We start from the raw sequence: 19,452 nt of genomic DNA, 5'->3' as shown, positions 1-19,452 counted from the left end.
GGAGCGCCGTCCTGTTGAAAAATGGCATCGGGTTGCAAGTCTTCAATCTGTGGGAAGGTGAATCCTTCCAACATGTTCATGTAAATTATTGAGGTCACTGTATCCTCTGCAAAGAAAAATTGACCCACCAAGTGGTCATGGAGAAGGCCACACCACACACTGACCTTTGGACTGTCGCGTATGAGTTCAATGACCACGTGGGGGTTTTCTGAGCCCCATATCTTCACATTGTGCCAGTTGACCTGCCCCGATACATGAAAGCAAGCTTTGTCTGTGAACATGACCTTTTTCAGGTAATCTTCATCATCCTCTCATGTGAATGAGCATTTCCAAGGCAAATGCCTTGTGTTTGGGGTCCATCATTTGGTTTGAGTTCCTGTAGAATGCACCTTAGAGGCATAAAGTTTCAGTCTTTTCTGCAAAATCCTGTGTACAGTGGTGGTTGGTAGTCCCCGTTATCTGGATGCATGTCATATTTATTTTCTGGGACTTTGTTGAAATGACTCACACAATCATTGAACGTCTATTTAACTGCACTTGTGCTTGGTCGACCAGTACTTTTCTGTTTCTGACAACTTCCAATCTCCTTAAACCTATTGTAACACTTTCTCATAATAGTCCGTGATGGAGGAATTACGTTGAACTTGCATGAGGGATCTCGTCTCGATGAACCATTCGACGCACTGAGCTTTCTCCCGTGGAGTTGTCTTCAATTTTTTTTTTTTCAACATTGAACGGTCAACAGACCTTAAAATAATAATAAAAAAAAAAACTTTAAAACCTTATGAGTTTCTGTATCATACAAACCAAAGGGTATCGCTGTATAATTTGTGGTACTAAATATATTAACAACCAAAGTTGTCCAGGTCTTTTTGGAACACCCTGTAAATTAAAATATACTCGATGATGAATACACATCAAAATAAAATAAAATGACAAGAATTTTTTTTTTAAATGTATTTGCAATACACCACAAAATATCATCTTTTGAAGCATTATTCTTTTTATTTGATCTGGAAAGAAAATGTTTATGACCTTTCATGGAAAAAAACATCCTTTATATGCACAGAAGAAACTAAAGACCAATTCTGCAAGCACAAATAATTTAGTGAGCGATGATAAGTGATGGAAAAGTAAACAGAACAGGCAATAAGAATTTTTTTAAAGATCATAACAAGGTTATTGGCAGTTTATACATGATAGATTTTGGTACGAGAGTGAGAACGTGCCACATGGTGGGTGAGTCAAATGCCTTTTTAACAGCTCCAAGTCACCTGATGCAATCCTCAATACAGAGTTGCAATAACAGCAGTTTACGTTTTATGCTATCGTGTTGCTGCAGTGTTTGCCCTCACCCAGCCTGTCCAATCTTTCCAGCTGCACGTTTGGTCGAGGATTGTGCCTTTTTGTGTTGACGATTAGCCTTTTCCTCTTTGGGATCAAAGTAGAAAAATGTGAAGGTTTCAAGACGTTCCTTACGATCCAATAGGGCAGCCTCCTCCACCTCCGCCACTGCCACATCCCACTGCGTTTTGACACGAGGAGGCATGGGCTTGACAATCTGGGTATAGATGAGGCAGAAAAAAAAAAGACATTCAATAAGAGGAAATACCAACCATTTCACATGCACCTAAAACCCCTTCAAATCACCTCACCACTCACCCTTCCACACACTCCCCCCCCTCCCTCCACAGGACCACAGACCAACTAAAAATGTCTCACTTTTGCTCGTTCTGTGGATGACGAGGCATGCCGAGCAAGTTGTGCAACCAGCTCATCATACTGCTCCAGACCCTTGTATGCAACAATGCTGCGCTCAACCAACCAGGCTCGCTCAGCCACTGGCCCAAAGAACTGCATGTGATAACGTCGGCTCGTTGTTTTTGACATTTCTGCACATGGAGAACAAGACCGACTGAGAACAAATATTTCTGCAGAGTTAACAGTGAAAAATCAGCAACAACTGCCACAAAAGCCATGGGAACCATTTAAAGTTGTTTTTGAATGGTTAAAATTCCTCAGGTTTTTTTTTTTTTTTTTAAAGGCATACAACGGCAATTTGTGCAACATGACAATACAAAACGTTCTAATCACTCAAAGAGGGAGCTGCCAACCGTTACTTAATAAGCAGACCACTGGCTTTTCTTCAAACAAGCGCATAATTTGATCAAGGTGAGAAGCAACCTTTGAGTTGGAAATGGATGCAAAGCTTGGGGTCATGAGAGACCATACAAGGCCACCAGGGATGTCCTTTGATCTTGGCCCAAACCAAGTCACCAACATGATACTGCTCCTGGCAGGGTGAGAGGAAACACTGATCAAATGTAGGAGAATCCAACATAATCATGTTGAATGAACTTGAGAACTGCATATTTTGCTATGATAGCAATGTGCAAAGGAAATGACATTCAAATAGGTTGGGGGGGGGGTGGAGGAGGGAACTAAATCACAATGAAAATTTTCACTCTGAAAATAGCAAACACAAAGAACGTATCATTGCAAATCCCTAACAGTTCCCAGCTCCAGCAACGTTTAAAGAGAGCAATACGTTCCACAAGGAATGACCCAATATCAAATTTTGAGTTCAAGTTTTTTTTCCCCGTTTTGACCCCTATGTCACCAAGTCGCTATGCATCCATCCATTGGGACCATACTCTGTGCAGAGAGTTGGTGCTGCCTAAGCAGTCTCCTTGGCTAATGGGCACAATCCTGGATGGGTCGCCACTCCACACAGGACACCAGCAAGCTGGCACTCATTTTGCCGACCTCGGAAGGATGATAGGCAGAGTCAACCCCACCTGGTATTAATTAAACAGCCAAGTGGGATTTGAACTCAGGATCCTAGGATCCCAAGCCCACCACCCGAACCATTAAGCCAACACCAGGAATAGTCGCCACCCACTGGGGCATGAACCGGGGGTCAAATCCCCCCAAAATAAAAAAAAGCTTCCATATTTCATGTATCCCCTAATATTGATTGCATCTACATTTCATTCAAATGTTATAAAATGTGCACCTCATTGCATTTTTTGGGGGTATTTGACCTTTTGACCGCACCCCAGGGGACAGGGCCAAAAATTATGCTGCTCTTGCACATTCTTGCCATGTGATGATCATAACTACCAAGTTTGGTGAATTTCTGCACAATCGTTTCGGAGGTGATAGCATGACGGACAGGCAGACAGATCCGATTACAATATCTATCTCCCCGTTTGTTTCAAAAAGCTTACATAATTGTAAGACAAGCACAAGCATTAGTGAATGATTAAAATCAAAGGCTAATCGGTTATCAATTGCTAATAATGCTATCCTGGCACAAAAAAAAGACAACCCAGGAATCGCTTTACCTTGGGGGAAGTTTTTGTCCAAAGCTTGAATTGGTTACATATGTTTGAGCGGTGTGAGGTCCGAGTTCAACTAGCCCAGACCTTGGAGAAACCGGGCTTTTTTCCTGCTCAAATGGGGACCGAAGTAATGCTAAGTTACGAAAAATACAAAGGTAAGTGAAAAAAAAATAAAGAACTGTGAAGAATGATAGATGTGTGCAACAGAAGTTATTATGTGTGATATTGCAGGGACAAGTGAGTCATTTGTTGACCACTTCATGTCCAACTTTCCCGCTTGTGACATAATTGTGCTGAAAAATGTGGCTAACCCACTACGAGAGTACACTGTTATGGATCATCAAGAAGTCCTCAGGTGTTTGCATAGTGAAGATGTCAAATCGTGGGACAGTCTTCGAAGAATGGATGCACAATATGGCACAAATTTTATGCAGAAAAACCCGTATGAATGGTGCGAACGGTTTCAGGAAGAATGGGTGAGTTTTCTCTGGCAACAGACACTGATCATCGCACGCACATGTCCGTCATATACCGGTAATTCAAAAACACATCACAAACATTTCAGTCACTTGGCTGTTGAATACCAGCATATGGGGAACAGTGTCTAAACTGCTTTCGTACCACATCAGATGGAACAGAAGGCCTTTCAGCCACAGCATCAGGAGCAAGCTGTCCTTCTACTGGTGTGACCGTTCCCTGTGACCCCGGTGGTGTGGGTGGGCGGGCAGCCTCCGTGCTGGCATGGCCAACGGTCACTTCTGGCTGTTGATTTGGAATTGGGAGCGAAACGTCAGCCTCGTCTGTAGACTCCCCGCACAATGACGACTCAAAGAGTGGCTTGCCATCAAGATAAGTCTTTGTGATGCGCAGTTTTATTTCTGGAGAGCCAGACTGGTTTGGACACGTTTGCAGACGGCCTGGTGTTGAAGGGGGTGTTGTGGAGGGTGCTGCAAAACAAAATGGGCATGGAGGAAAGGAAATGCAAGTGGTGACTAATGAACAAGTGGATAGAAAGAACAAGATCAACTTAAATTAAAAGAAAGCCTTCAACTGCAGGATTTGGCAACAAAACATTGGTTTGGCAGCACAGTGCAAATTGCACCATAACAACAAAGGACACATAACGAAGAAAGGCTGTTCAGCAGCTGCTGCCATCGAGTGATCACGTGGCATGAGGCAACAGGGATTTGATGCCTGAGAAAGACAAGCCGTGACACCAAATACACGACAGGTGGAGAATTAACAAAGCTGAAACCTTAATAACAGACAAGCTGCCAAGCTCAGGTACAACCATTTGTTTTTCCCTAACGGGCCAGCAAAATGGCATCCGTTTGAAATAACACGACTCGATTTACAAGATGGGAGTTTTGGCTTAGCAAGGCCGTAATTAAACATGCTATCAATATTTCTGCGTATCAAGGTGCTCTGTACTCACTGTGGCCATTAGCAAAGAGTCATCATCGCAAAACTATTTTCCATTGGCAAAACAAAAAAAAGGTATTTTACTGTATTTGTAATAGCCACATGCTACAACTCAAACTAAATAAATCACATACCACCCATATATCTATTATATAGTACTGTGCCAATGATCAAGGAACAATAATGGAGAATGGAAATGAAATGCCATTAAGGTATTAAAGACTTGCATCCATTATTAGAATGTCAATTGATAAAAAGAAACACCACCGTTTATCGGCCAATTTCAAGCAAACACCTATCGGTGCTCACAAAAGCTGTGCAATCAACCATCAACAACAGAACACCACACAATGTTTGAGAAAGCCTCAAAACGACTTGCATGAGACACACCAACAAGCTACTATCACCGGACTTGCACATGCGCACCCTACGGCATGGACTCACCTGGAGTTTGGCCTTCAGGCTGCAGTCCAGCACCATTTGACATCTGGGCGACAGCTTGTTGCAGGATTGCAAGCGGCCCGTCTGTGGACTGCAAATGACCGTTACAACGCCGTAAGCCGTCGCCACCATTGCCGCCCAAAGGACAGCTATTCGCACCGGAAGCTACCATGTCGGACCCATCTGGCCCTGGGGTTACAGCGTCGCTCACACGCGAGGACGCGTTCCCCATGGCGCACGAGCTCAATCCGCTGCTGTGATCCATCGCCTAATGTTTAACATCTGCAGGGAAGGGGAGGTGGGAATAGTTTACCTTCCACTGATGTCAATCAAAGGAACCCAGAGGTTATGTGATAGAATCTTGTAGTTCAAGTACATTCATTTCCAGCAGAAGATTCATGCTACGAGATTGACTTGCTGGGAGGAGTGGGTAGTTTTAGAGGGGAAATGGAGGGGGGGCAAGCTCCAAATAGCAAGATCAATAAAATATGAGTACAGTACTGCACAATAAAAATGCATCGTTTCTGGCTTTGTGTTGGAGGCCAAGAAGCAAACAGATTCAAAGCAATAACCCACTTAAGTATCACTTTTTCACCCCTTTATTACCCAACTTTTTCAATGCACCAATCACTTTTAGGCCAAGAGATAAACACAGTAATATTGGCACAAAGCAAAACTAGCCATTTAAATAATGGTTTGCCAAGTCAATGCAATACTTCATTTATGATGTTGAGAAATATTTCCATCAATGCAAATACAGAAGGGCCTCATATAAATAATATGTTTAAGGAACTTCAACACAGGAAGAGGCCTTTTGGCGTATCAGAGCCTGCAATATTATTGCCAACCTATGCTTGTTTGTCCATGCTCTATCGGTCTATCCTTTTAAAATGCTGAACATCAAGCAGGAAATCAGCACACACCATTTTCAAAGTCTTTGGTGTGACTCGGCCGAGATTCGAACCACCGACCTTCCAGACTCGGAGCAGACGCTCTGACCATTGAGTCGCCGACCGAGGCTGGACTTGATATGATAGATTGATAAATATATATATATATATATTTTTTTTTTTAAATGCATTTAAATAAAATAAATTACAATTAAATTAGATACCCAATTACAATTGGGTAGCTAATTTTAATGCAAAAACATCGCCAAAAATAACTTCTGAACTCCACGATGACAGAAGAGCCAACCTACCTTCAAAGGGAGTCCTTCGTTCATAGCCACAGCAGGGTATATTCCATGCATGTATAGTTCAACAATGAAGGCCTTTTTAACCACACTCTCTTCCCATACAAACTTCAACCACTCTCTTTACTCCAACATCCCACAAATGCCAACGACCTTCCCACCCCAAAAAAGCAAAGGCTTTATGAACTGTTAATGAAATACCTACCTTATGGCACTCTCTGCTCCCCTTCCATATTTAAATTCCCAAAGTGCTCGAGTAATTTGATCATGAGACAAACGACGGTAAAGAGTCGAGAGACCCACCCCCCTCTCCCAACATACAAAAAACAAGTAGAAATTGAAAATTAATAAACGACATGGTAATCAAATACTCTCTCTTAGGCAGATGAACTATCGACCATTGTTCTGGATAATATAAACCAAAATAATAACACCAGCACCATGAGCAACTGAGAATCTTGTATGATTTAGGTTTTTAGATTTATTTAAAGTAGGCATTCAAGGTCAGAAAGTCTGAGGCTGTCATCTGCACCAAGGGGTACAAAAAAAAAAAAAACACACGAGCGAAAATAGTGAAAGCAACATGGACAGCAAATTACAAATAAACCACACAGTGTGTGGTAGATACAGGGAGACAGGCAGATGCAGACACAAAAAGATTTTTAGGACAGACAGTAAAGTGGTGAAATACAGACACCCACATACAGACAGACAGGCAGATGCAGATACACTTTCATCAATACGCAACATTACAAGAAACAGCAAGCGAAACCATCAAATAAATTCCAAAAATATTTTAGGACAAACAGTCAAGTGGTGGAATACAGACACTCACATAAAGAACAGACACAGAAACAAAAATAGACAAAAAGAGACATACAGACAGACACAGATACAGATAGACAGGCAAATGAAGACACACACACACACACACACGAAAAGCTGGAAGCAGCAGGAAAGACAGACAAAAAAAGTAAAGGAGTTAATTATTTCCCCCCTTCGAAGTAGGAGAAATCAATGCCGCAAGGAAGGGGGCGGGAGGGATAAATAAATAAATAAATAAAACGGAGCAAGAGCACAAAAACAATAACGGAGATTTCTTGGTCATGGTAATCACCCTGCATCGGGGAAAAGCCCGGCTCGTATACCACGGAGATGCACGCCATCTATTACAATTGCTTACTCAGCACAAAGGCTGGGTGCTGAAAACCACAGGGAGAGGCCTCATCCGTGCAGCCGCCATTTCAGCTGCCTGACAAGCCTCGAGAATGTCAGTCGCAAGGACGGCCGCACGGTTCGCCCAGATGACATTGTTCGCAAGTATGTGGAGGGGGGGTAGAAAAAGGCTATCCGAGTGAGTGTTATTCGCGTCCGAAGCTCACTCAAATCGAAGAACTGAAAAATAAAAATAAAAATCTGCAGAAAATGCAAAGCTGCTGCCAAGATCATATAATGGCGTCATGGCACCACAGGGCCGCCACTCAAGCCGTTAAATGTGGAACGATGACAGATCCTGAAGAATGATCACGCCTGACCATTTAAAAACGAAAAGAGTCAATAAAAAAGGTAACCACGAGCATACCACACAAATCTGGAAGGAATCATATATTTGGGGGTGTGTTAAGTCTTCCTTGAAAAAAAACAACCACCTCAGAGTCAAAAAGCACTGTGCACAAGGAAAGTACCGGCGAGACCACAAGAAGGACGAAAAACTAATGTACACATCACAAAAGAGTGACAATGAACACTTGAGCAATACAATGCCTTTTTTGTCAAGGAAAGATTCCTCTATAACATCCAAGACATCCACGAGTGAGTGCCACAAACGGACGGAGCAAAAACGTGCCCGCCTCAGGTAAACTCGAAGGTGGTCATGGTCATGGATCTCAAGATGTCAAATTTGGGACTCTAACCTCCCGTGATGAGGTGGTGATTCTAAGAGGGAGTAAAAAAACACCAAAACGAAACAATTTAAAGGAAGCAATGCAGTTATGCCACGATTAGTAAGAGGGGGGGTGGGGGAGGGGGGGAACAATTGAATAAGTGGCACCAGCTTACAGAGCTGAGTTTTGCAAGTAATTAATATAAACTTGGTTGAGCAACTTATGTTTCCATGTTAAGGTGGGTTTGCTACAAATTTACATGTTCAGCTGGGTTTTGCTACAAGTTTGCATGTTCAGCTGGGATTTGCTACAGGTTTGCATGTTCAACTGGGATTTGCTACAAGTTTGCATGTTCAGCTGGGCTTTGCTTCAAGTTCGCATGTTCAGCTGGGTTTTCCTACAAGTTTGCATGTTAAGCTGGACTTTGCTACAAGTTTGCATGTTCAGCTGGGTTTTGCTACAAGTTTGTATGTTAAGGTGGGTATTGCTACAAGTTTGCATGTTAAGCTGGGTTTTGCTACAAGTTTGCATGTTCAGCTGGGTTTTGCTACAAGTTTGTATGTTAAGGTGGGTATTGCTACAAGTTTGCATGTTAAGCTGGGTTTTGCTACAAGTTTGCATGTTCAGCTGGGTTTTGCTACAAGTTTGCATGTTCAGCTGGGTTTTGCTACAAGTTTGCATGTTAAGCTGGGTTTTGCTACAAGTTTGCATGTTAAGCTGGGTTTTGCTACAAGTTTGCATGTTAAGCTGGGTTTTGCTACAAGTTTGCATGTTCAGCTGGGTTTTCCTACAAGTTTGCATGTTCAGCTAGGTTTTGCTACAAGTTTGCATGCTAAGCTGGGTTTTGCTACAACTTTGCATGTTCAGCTGGGATTTGCTACAAGTTTGCAACTTCAGCTGGGATTTGCTTCAAGTTCGCATGTTCAGCTGGGTTTTGCTACAAGTTTTCATGTTCAGCTGGGATTTGCTACAAGTTTGCATGTTCAGCTGGGTTTTGCAACAAGTTTGTATGTTCAGCTGGGATTTGCTGCAAGTTTGTATGTTCAGCTGAGATTTGCTACAAGTTTGCATGTTAAGCTGGGATTTGCTGCAAGTTTGCATGTTAAGCTGGGATTTGCTTCAGGTTTGCATGTTAAGCTGGGATTTGCTACAAGTTTGCATGTTCAGCTGGGTTTTGCTGCAAGTTCGCATGTTCAGCTGGGATTTGCTACAAGTTTGCATGTTCAGCTGGGATTTGCTACAAGTTTGCATGTTCAGCTGGGATTTGCTTCAAGTTTGCATGTTCAGCTGGGATTTGCTACAAGTTTGCATGTCAAGCTGGGATTTGCTAAAAGTTTGTATGTTCAGCTGGGATTTGCTACAGGTTTGCATGTTAAGCTGGGATTTGCTTCGTTTGCATGTTCAGCTGGGTTTTGCTACAAGTTTGCATGTTCAGCTGGGATTTGCTACAAGTTTGCATGTTCAGCTGGGATTTGCTACAAGTTTGCATGTTCAGCTGGGATTTGCTACAAGTTTGCATGTTCAGCTGGGATTTACTACAAGTTTGCATGTTCAGCTGGGATTTACTACAAGTTTGTATGTTCAGCTGGGATTTGCTACAAGTTTGCATGTTAAGCTGGGATTTGCTTTAGGTTTGCATGTTAAGCTGGGTTTTGCTACAAGTTTGCATGTTCAGCTGGGATTTGCTACAAGTTTGCATGTTCAGCTGGGATTTGCTACAAGTTTGCATGTTAAGCTGGGATTTGCTTTAGGTTTGCATGTTAAGCTGGGATTTGTTACAAGTTTGCATGTTAAGCTGGGATTTGCTAAAAGTTTGTATGTTAAGCTGGGATTTGCTGTAAGTTTGCATGTTAAGCTGGGATTTGCTACAAGTTTGCATGTTCAGCTGGGATTTGCTACAGGTTTGCATGTTAAGCTGGGATTTGCTTCAAGTTTGCATGTTCAGCTGGGTTTTGCTACAAGTTTGCATGTTCAGCTGGGATTTGCTACAGGTTTGCATGTTCAGCTGGGATTTGCTTCAAGTTTGCATGTTCAGCTGGGTTTTGCTACAAGTTTGCATGTTCAGCTGGGATTTGCTACAAGTTTGCATGTTCAGCTGGGATTTGCTACAAGTTTGCATGTTCAGCTGGGTTTTGCTACAAGTTTGCATGTTCAGCTGGGATTTACTACAAGTTTGTATGTTCAGCTGGGATTTGCTACAAGTTTGCATGTTAAGCTGGGATTTGCTTTAGGTTTGCATGTTAAGCTGGGTTTTGCTACAAGTTTGCATGTTCAGCTGGGATTTGCTACAAGTTTGCATGTTCAGCTGGGATTTGCTACAAGTTTGCATGTTAAGCTGGGATTTGCTTTAGGTTTGCATGTTAAGCTGGGATTTGTTACAAGTTTGCATGTTAAGCTGGGATTTGCTAAAAGTTTGTATGTTAAGCTGGGATTTGCTAAAAGTTTGTATGTTCAGCTGGGATTTGCTGCAAGTTTGCATGTTAAGCTGGGATTTGCTACAAGTTTGCATGTTCAGCTGGGATTTGCTACAGGTTTGCATGTTAAGCTGGGATTTGCTTCAAGTTTGCATGTTCAGCTGGGTTTTGCTACAAGTTTGCATGTTCAGCTGGGATTTGCTGCAAGTTTGCATGTTCAGCTGGGTTTTGCTACAAGTTTGCATGTTCAGCTGGGTTTTGCTACAAGTTTGCATGTTCAGCTGGGATTTGCTACAAGTTTGCATGTTAAGCTGGGATTTGCTTTAGGTTTGCATGTTAAGCTGGGATTTGTTACAAGTTTGCATTTTAAGCTGGGATTTGCTAAATGTTTGTATGTTAAGCTGGGATTTGCTAAAAGTTTGCATGTTCAGCTGGGATTTGCTACAGGTTTGCATGTTAAGCTGGGATTTGCTTCAAGTTTGCATGTTCAGCTGGGTTTTGCTACAAGTTTGCATGTTCAGCTGGGATTTGCTACAAGTTTGCATGTTCAGCTGGGTTTTGCTACAAGTTTGCATGTTCAGCTGGGATTTACTACAAGTTTGTATGTTCAGCTGGGTTTTGCTACAAGTTTGCATGTTCAGCTGGGATTTGCTACAAGTTTGCATGTTCAGCTGGGTTTTGCTACAAGTTTGCATGTTAAGCTGGGATTTGCTACAGGTTTGCATGTTCAGCTGGGATTTGCTACAAGTTTGCATGTTAAGCTGGGATTTGCTTTAGGTTTGCATGTTAAGCTGGGATTTGTTACAAGTTTGCATGTTAAGCTGGGATTTGCTAAAAGTTTGTATGTTAAGCTGGGATTTGCTAAAAGTTTGTATGTTCAGCTGGGATTTGCTACAAGTTTGGATGTTAAGCTGGGATTTGCTACAAGTTTGCATGTTCAGCTGGGATTTGCTACAGGTTTGCATGTTAAGCTGGGATTTGCTTCAAGTTTGCATGTTCAGCTGGGTTTTGCTACAAGTTTGCACGTTCAGCTGGGATTTGCTACAAGTTTGCACGTTAAGCTGGGATTTGCTACAAGTTTGCATGTTCAGCTGGGTTTTGCTATAAGTTTGCATGTTCAGCTGGGATTTGCTACAGGTTTGCATGTTAAGCTGGGATTTGCTTTAGGTTTGCATGTTAAGCTGGGATTTGTTACAAGTTTGCATTTTAAGCTGGGATTTGCTAAATGTTTGTATGTTAAGCTGGGATTTGCTAAAAGTTTGCATGTTCAGCTGGGATTTGCTACAGGTTTGCATGTTAAGCTGGGATTTGCTTCAAGTTTGCATGTTCAGCTGGGTTTTGCTACAAGTTTGCATGTTCAGCTGGGATTTGCTACAAGTTTGCATGTTCAGCTGGGTTTTGCTACAAGTTTGCATGTTCAGCTGGAATTTACTACAAGTTTGTATGTTCAGCTGGGTTTTGCTACAAGTTTGCATGTTCAGCTGGGATTTGCTACAAGTTTGTATGTTCAGCTGGGTTTTGCTACAAGTTTGCATGTTCAGCTGGGATTTGCTACAAGTTTGCATGTTCAGCTGGGTTTTGCTACAAGTTTGCATGTTAAGCTGGGATTTGCTACAGGTTTGCATGTTCAGCTGGGATTTGCTACAAGTTTGCATGTTAAGCTGGGATTTGCTTTAGGTTTGCATGTTAAGCTGGGATTTGTTACAAGTTTGCATGTTAAGCTGGGATTTGCTAAAAGTTTGTATGTTAAGCTGGGATTTGCTAAAAGTTTGTATGTTCAGCTGGGATTTGCTACAAGTTTGGATGTTAAGCTGGGATTTGCTACAAGTTTGCATGTTCAGCTGGGATTTGCTACAGGTTTGCATGTTAAGCTGGGATTTGCTTCAAGTTTGCATGTTCAGCTGGGTTTTGCTACAAGTTTGCACGTTCAGCTGGGATTTGCTACAAGTTTGCACGTTAAGCTGGGATTTGCTACAAGTTTGCATGTTCAGCTGGGTTTTGCTATAAGTTTGCATGTTCAGCTGGGATTTGCTACAGGTTTGCATGTTCAGCTGGGATTTGCTACAAGTTTGCATGTTCAGCTGGGTTTTGCTACAAGTTTGCATGTTGAGTTAAGGTCTATGATACCAGCTGAAACAAAGCAAAGGTTATCAAACAAGAGCAGAGATGTTATTATTATCAATCAATTTTGAAATTATCAAATTTGAAATGCTCAAGAGAGAGCTGCACGATATCCGTTTCAGAAGAATCCACGAGCCCACGGCTTCCTGTTCAAGAGAGTCGGCGCCAATTCTTACATAAAAACGTTTAAAAAAAAGTTCTCTTGTACAATTGGGGGTGGTGGAAGGTGGGAGGAGGAGGAGGAGGAGGAGGAGGAGGAGGAGGAGGAGGAGGAGGAGGAGGAGGAGGAGGAATTTGGAATCCAATTCACCAGATCAACGAATTAATTAAATAAGTTAAATGATAGCCTGTGATTGCTTTGGGGGGTTTTCCTCCTTGGTCTCAAGTTGTAGACGTCTCTGATACATCCTCCTGTCCCCGTGTCCCTCACTCGCCTGAAGTGTTCAATGTACTCTTGGAGCTTCAAACACGATTACAAATAATGTCATCAAGAGGGGTAAACGCAACATTCCCATCCATTTATTTGTAAACATTTACAAATTTATTTGTAAATTTGTTACATTTATTACAAATGTGTTACAAATGTGTTACATTTATTTGTAATCCATTTATTTGTTAATACACACCGGCAGGGAGAAACAATGTAACGATGCCTGGACGTGAGATACCACACAGATACAAGTACATCGACGAGATCCGTGTACAAGGGATTTGTCTGACACGACATGACATGAAGTACCAACAATTAAAAATAATTCCAAGTTGCACAAATTGTGACAAATGACAGCAACGACACTCCATCGGACAAACGGCACAAATCGATGGGAGTTACACTCAACCCTCGAGGATTGATGAGGAAAGGGGTGAAGTGGGCGAAGTGAGGGACACGGGGAAAGGGGGGTGGGAGGGGGGAGGGGTTGATGGCAAAGAAGAAACAAAAAAAAAATGACGAGGGGAGGCCGAATCGAGTGGCGAAGACAGAGAGCGACAGACTTGGAAAGTTAAATTAACGCCACAAGGAGCACACGCGCAGCTGCCGCAACATGGCTCTCCAATTCCAGCTGCTGCAACGTTTTCACACCCCGATTCGAACGATATCCGAGCGAAACAAACACGTTGTTAATCCAGTCACTACCTGCTCTCCTCAGAGACGTCCGCCATTCGAGGGTTCCACCCGGCCCGCGCCAAAAGGAGAGCGCGACGCTTTGCCATTGGACGTCAGAAGAGGAAAGTACCCATTGGCTCATTGATTTACCAAAGCGTGCCCATTGGCTATTATTGTCACGTGGTTTTTGAAAAGCGAATTCTTTCACCTCTCGACGAGACGTTTTATGACTATGGTTTAAACTTTTAACCGTTTGTAGCCATTTAATTGTGAAAAAATAAAAATGCGCAGAATTTCGATCACCAATGATGCTCCTTGGGTGAAGAAAAGAGAAAAAAACGAAAGTTGCATTGAGACCTTAATTGCATAATTAGCAATGCTGACTTATCATTATTTGATTATTCTTAGGAAAACACAGGAGTAACAAGCTCGAATGAGCTGAGATCCTCGTCCTCTTAATGATGACGTCATAAAAACGAATATGACGTCATTGTGATGTATCAGGTTTGCGAGAAATTATCTGTGCTAATGCCCGGCTTGATTCCCGCAAACAAAATTCAAGCAGCTTGCCTTTTTTCGGAGATAATGGTATCGACGATTTCCATTAGCGGCGATATAATGACGTCAACTTTTTTTCTAGGAAGAATTTCCAAAATTGGAGATGGTTACTGCCTGCACGTGGGCTTTCTGCATATACATGGCAAGTTTCACGAAGATCCGATGAAAACTCTGGGTTGTGAAACAAAAAATATATAAAAAAAAGGAATGGTCATAAAAATTGATATGACGTCATAGTGATGTATCATATGTGCGGTAATTCATCTCTGACAATGCCCTGTTCGATTCCCGCAAACAGAATTCAAAAAACTTGCCTAGTTTCAGAGATAATTTTTTCGGCGATTTCCATTAGCGGAGATATTTTGACGTCATAACTTTTTTTCTCGGAGGAATTTTCAAAATCGGAGATGGTTACTGTCTGCACATGGTATTTTTACATATATATGCCGAGTTTCAGGAAATTTCGATGAAAACTGTAGGCTGTGAAACAAAAAAGTCCACAAGAAGAAGCAGAACAACAACGTGAGCAAGACTGAGAGATCCTCCACGAGGATCTAAAAAATAAAATTTAAAAACATTTTCACACAATTAACTAATTGTGCGTTCTGTTGTACAAATCTATGCATTTCTCAAGAGACCCTCATCAAGTCCCGTCCCATGAGGATTGTTCAGGGGATGTTTACAAGGATTCTTCGGCAAATGAAGTTTCTTGACTAGAATCCCAACTGTGACGTCATGTTTAAAATTGAACAATTAGGGTTGGTGTGCTGACGTGTTGATTCAAGTCAGTTGTACAAATTTTACAAAAGATATAATGGCAGAGAAAATACTTGGATTGTGTTCAGTTACCAAGCAGCTTGCTATCGCTTGCCAAGTCAGCTGTTCCGAATCACCAGTTTCGTTGGAGTGCTTGCTCGAGTGATTAAACTCCTTGGCGAGCGCTCTACAAGCAGCTTGGTATTGGAACACACCTCGGTGTAGTTGTGCATGTACAGTCCGTCATCGTAAATTTGATATAAAAGCCGAACATTGTCAGCAAATTTTGAGTTGTTTTCCCCAGTGCAGCACAACGTGACCTTGAATTTAGGGATTAATGCTAATCTACACTAATAAATGTCAGTGTGTCCATCCATCCGCATCCTCCATAGCTCCAAAACCATGAAACCTATCAGTCCCAAACTTTGCATGCATACTGCAAGGGAACTCCAAGGTGGTGCATGAATGAAAATTGGGTGTTTTGGTTAATTTAAACACCCCTTTTGAAGATAATTTAGGAGTTCATCACGAAAAACCAAAATAAGCCTTACCAAGATGGCGACGTGCCATCTTGGTCAGCCCTCTGTCAGTTGGCAGGTGCAAAGCCGCCATTTTGTTCGGCCTGCTCAACAATGCCTCGAGTTTGATGAGGCCGCAATGGTTTCTTAACGACAAAGTTTTCTTTCCACTTTCCTTACTCATCATCGAATGCCTGATTATCATATCTACGAATCGCAGGATACACTGCAATGCTTATAAATGCGCGGAGATGCTAGCGTTTGTGGCTTTATTTCATTTCCACAAATGCCACACCCTATAGAATCTCTTAAACTAAGCCGAATTACAAAATTTAAACTCCAGAAATGAACGAAACAGCAGTTCCAACTGCTAACAAAAGTGTTCATTTGTCTAATTTGGACATAGTTTCACATTCCGGGCGTTTCCGGAAGGTGTAAAATATGACGGAACGGCGATCGTTAATCGCTTGCCAAGCCCGCCATTCCTGATTAACTGTTTCATTGGAGTGCTTCCTGGAGTGCTTAAGTCACTTGGCAAGCGTTCTACAATATTCGCACTATCACTGAATACTGTATATCGATCGACTTGAACTAAGTTCAGGAGCCAATCGCCTGTGTTGGCCCTGCTTTGTCATGCAGTGTGTTGGATGGTGTATAGCTCGCTGAAAATGTGCAATTTTATTTTACACCATACTTGTGCTTTTTGAACGATCTTCTTTCATTACACAACCCGTCAATTCGGCACAGATAACTGAAAATTAAAAATTAAACGTTTCGTTTTTAAAAGTTTCTTCAACCGTTTAGTTGGAATACTTGGTTAAAGCCACTTGGCGCACTCTTCTAGCTTTGATGACGATACGGCAGTTTGATACCGGAGTTAGTAAGGCAAAATAAATCATATCATTACGAGTAAAAAATGTTTTTAGTTATGAGAAAGCAATGAATCGCCACATCACGGCAGGGTAACCGAGAGGTACGCACGCTCGCTCTAAACTTTCGAACCTGGGTTTAAATCCCGACACAGCTAGAAATTGTCATCCCGTTGTTTCACTGGCAGGGTGATTCATTCATGTGTGGGCCATCTCTTGTATTGACATTAAACTGGGCATCACATCTGCTGTAATTCCCCCTATCCACTCTCCTCTCCACTCATATCCTTCTCTCTCCCACACTTATGTATATATATATATATATATATATATATATATATATATATATATATATATATATATATATATATATATATATGTTGTTGTTCGTCTTTCGGCTGCTCCCATAAGGGGTCGCCACAGCGAATCATCCGTTATGATCCGTATACTGACTTGGCACAGGTTTTACGCCGGATGCCCTTCCTGACACAACCCTGGTCGCCTCTTACGACACAGGGATAAGAATTGGGTTTCACCATGATTCTGGGATGCCCTACACCCTCTCATCGCACGGCCCAGTGCAGGGCTCCCGTCCTCCAGCGATCCTCCAACCCAAGCCTCCGAGTTGCCGGATTACAGGCGCACGCCACTACGCCCGGGTCATATACAGTATATATATATATATATTGTTGTGGTTACCAAATTCGCAAACCACCATTCAGGTCCCTTAGGTGAGGTATCTCGGTAAGTACATGTGTAGTTAGGCCCAAACCCGTTGTCTAGTGGGAATACATGTCATTTATGCATGCTGCGACTCTTCAGGATAGCCGTTTTTCTTTTGCTATCTTTATTTTGGACCAACCGCCATGATTACCACCACAACCACAACATCAACCACCAACCACAACGCCGCTTCACCACAACCGCCACGACCTTCCCGTCACACCTCGCAACCGTCGCATCGCCACCGTTCTTGCCCCGCTGTGGGTACCGGTGTTGGACTCGTGCAGGGCGCGCGCCGAACAGCGTGTACAAAATCACGGATTTTGTGCTTCAAAAACGGATCAAAAACGACACACGCCCACTTTTTGCCGTCCAATCGGTGAGCGAGGGGCGAATTGGCCCCGCCCCCAGGGCGATCGATATATGCAAATTTATGGATCAAAAAGCCTTGACGCCCACTTTTTCTCGGGCCAATGGGGAGCGAGGTGAAAGGTCGAAGGGAGGGAGTCGAGAGGCGGAGAGTAGGAGAGTCCAGAGGCGGAGAGTAGGAGAGTCCAGAGGCGGAGAGTAGGAGAGTAGGAGAGTCGGAAACAGAGAGTCAAGACTTCGCGGGCGGTGGAGCTGCTCGTCGTGTGCGTTGGAGTCGGAACGGAGGGGACGGAGCTGTGGAAAGGCGGCGACACCAGACGAGGGGGTGCTCGCGTCGTGCAGGAAGCTGCACCCCAGGGAGGCCGACAGCGCGACCTGGCCGAGGTGGAGACGCTCGTCGCGGGATAATAAAGATCCTCTATACCCCGAGCATCAGCAACCCCCTCCTGTTTCCCCCCGCGCTGAGATAGTGCGACCAAGGGGGCCCCTTTCCCACCCGCTACCAGACACCGTCCGCGAGGCCCGCGGAGTTGAGGCGCCATCGCCGCTCCTCGTCTCATCACCAGACGGGTAGGCGCGACCCGGTCTCGGCCTCAGGCCCGCCTCATCCTTGAGGGTATTTCTTTTCCTTGGTTTTGGGTATGTGTTGTCGGCGCCGTCTGTGAAGTAGAATTGTATAAGTGTTGCCGTGTGCTCGGTAGTCGGTATTAGCTCTGCATTGTGTTTTCGCTTTTATATTTGCTTTTTGTGTAAATTGAATTGTGTCTTTTCTGTGTGCTTTTGGTGGAATTGAATGTGTGCTTCCCGTGTGCCGCGAATAAATGTGCTTTGTGTTGAACTGTTTCCCGCTTCGCTTCGTCATTTCTCCCATTGAATCCTCATCTTGCTTCACGTAAAGGGTTGGTAGTGGGCTGAATACGCCCGATAATTAATCGAACCGTCGAGGTCGACGATAACACCGCTCGGTTATTCTGATAGTACGGAACGGGTCGCTTAAGTGGCCCGTGTCCGAAGTCGACCTGCGGCGAGGTGCGATCGCCCGGTCTACCCTCCGCGTGGGTACTTAGGTAGGTCGAATTTGGCGAGCAACCCTATCCCACGCGGGGGCTGATTGGCTCGATCGCGGTGAGACCGAAAGGTCCACCCGTGATTGGTTCCCGGCGTTAGTCCGAGAGGGTCACGACTGGATTGTCCGTCCGGTGGGCGACGTGCCGCGATTCGAGTTACGTGGCCGTCAGCACGCCGGCGGGCGCGAATCCGCAACTATATATATATATATATATATATATATATATATATATATATATATATAATAACATATATATATATATATATATATATATATATATATATATAGATATATGTATGTATATATACAGTAGACTACGCGCAAGTCGGCAGCGTGTAACTCATCACTTCGCCTAAGTTGGCAGCGTCAAAAAGTCCCGAATTTATCTAATGTTAAATCCCTTTGAATAAAATCTGAAAGTCGTCATCTCCGAGTCGTCCTTCGTCTAAGTCGTCAGATGTTGTCCGTTCCCGCGTAATGGAAACTCAAGTAAATCACCACGCCTTAGGGCCCTGTCACACCTTGACGTTTTAGCCAGCGTATGGCAAGGTCTCAAAATGTATGTAAAACGCTGGTGTACACTGAACTATTGATGTTGCTTTTAAAGTTTTGGGCATATAATAACGTTTTGGACGTATTCATAACGTATTAGTAACGTACACAGA

The 19,452-nt window shown here is 43.2% G+C and overlaps 1 protein-coding gene across 10 annotated transcripts in view; it reads right to left on the bottom strand.

The window, feature by feature from the left end:
• The window catches only part of LOC147015704 (histone-lysine N-methyltransferase NSD2-like), a 192,725-nt gene that overhangs the window by 149,698 nt on the left and 23,575 nt on the right, over positions 1-19,452 (bottom strand). For 4 of the 10 annotated variants that reach the window (XM_085848115.1, XM_085848123.1, XM_085848124.1 and 1 more), the window contains exons 1-6: positions 13,956-14,053; positions 5,211-5,489; positions 3,966-4,291; positions 2,185-2,293; positions 1,723-1,892; positions 1,356-1,561 (exon numbers count right to left, since the gene is read on the bottom strand). In XM_085848115.1, coding sequence (XP_085704241.1) covers positions 1,356-1,561; positions 1,723-1,892; positions 2,185-2,293; positions 3,966-4,291; positions 5,211-5,472 — 1,073 coding nt within the window. In that variant the 5' untranslated portion in view covers positions 5,473-5,489; positions 13,956-14,053. Of the gene's footprint in view, positions 1-1,355; positions 1,562-1,722; positions 1,893-2,184; positions 2,294-3,965; positions 4,292-5,210; positions 5,490-6,408; positions 6,655-7,519; positions 7,830-13,955; positions 14,054-19,452 lie in introns of those variants that run through there. The other 6 variants (XM_085848117.1, XM_085848116.1, XM_085848122.1 and 3 more) reach the window with 4 other exon arrangements.

Source organism: Eptatretus burgeri, chromosome 12, assembly GCF_056783735.1.
Source record: "Eptatretus burgeri isolate ZD-2024b chromosome 12, Ebu_testis_v1, whole genome shotgun sequence".
In the NCBI taxonomy this organism is placed as follows: Eukaryota; Metazoa; Chordata; class Myxini; order Myxiniformes; family Myxinidae; genus Eptatretus; species Eptatretus burgeri.
Note: the sequence above shows the minus strand (reverse complement) of the source record. Positions and strands in the feature narration are given on the sequence as shown.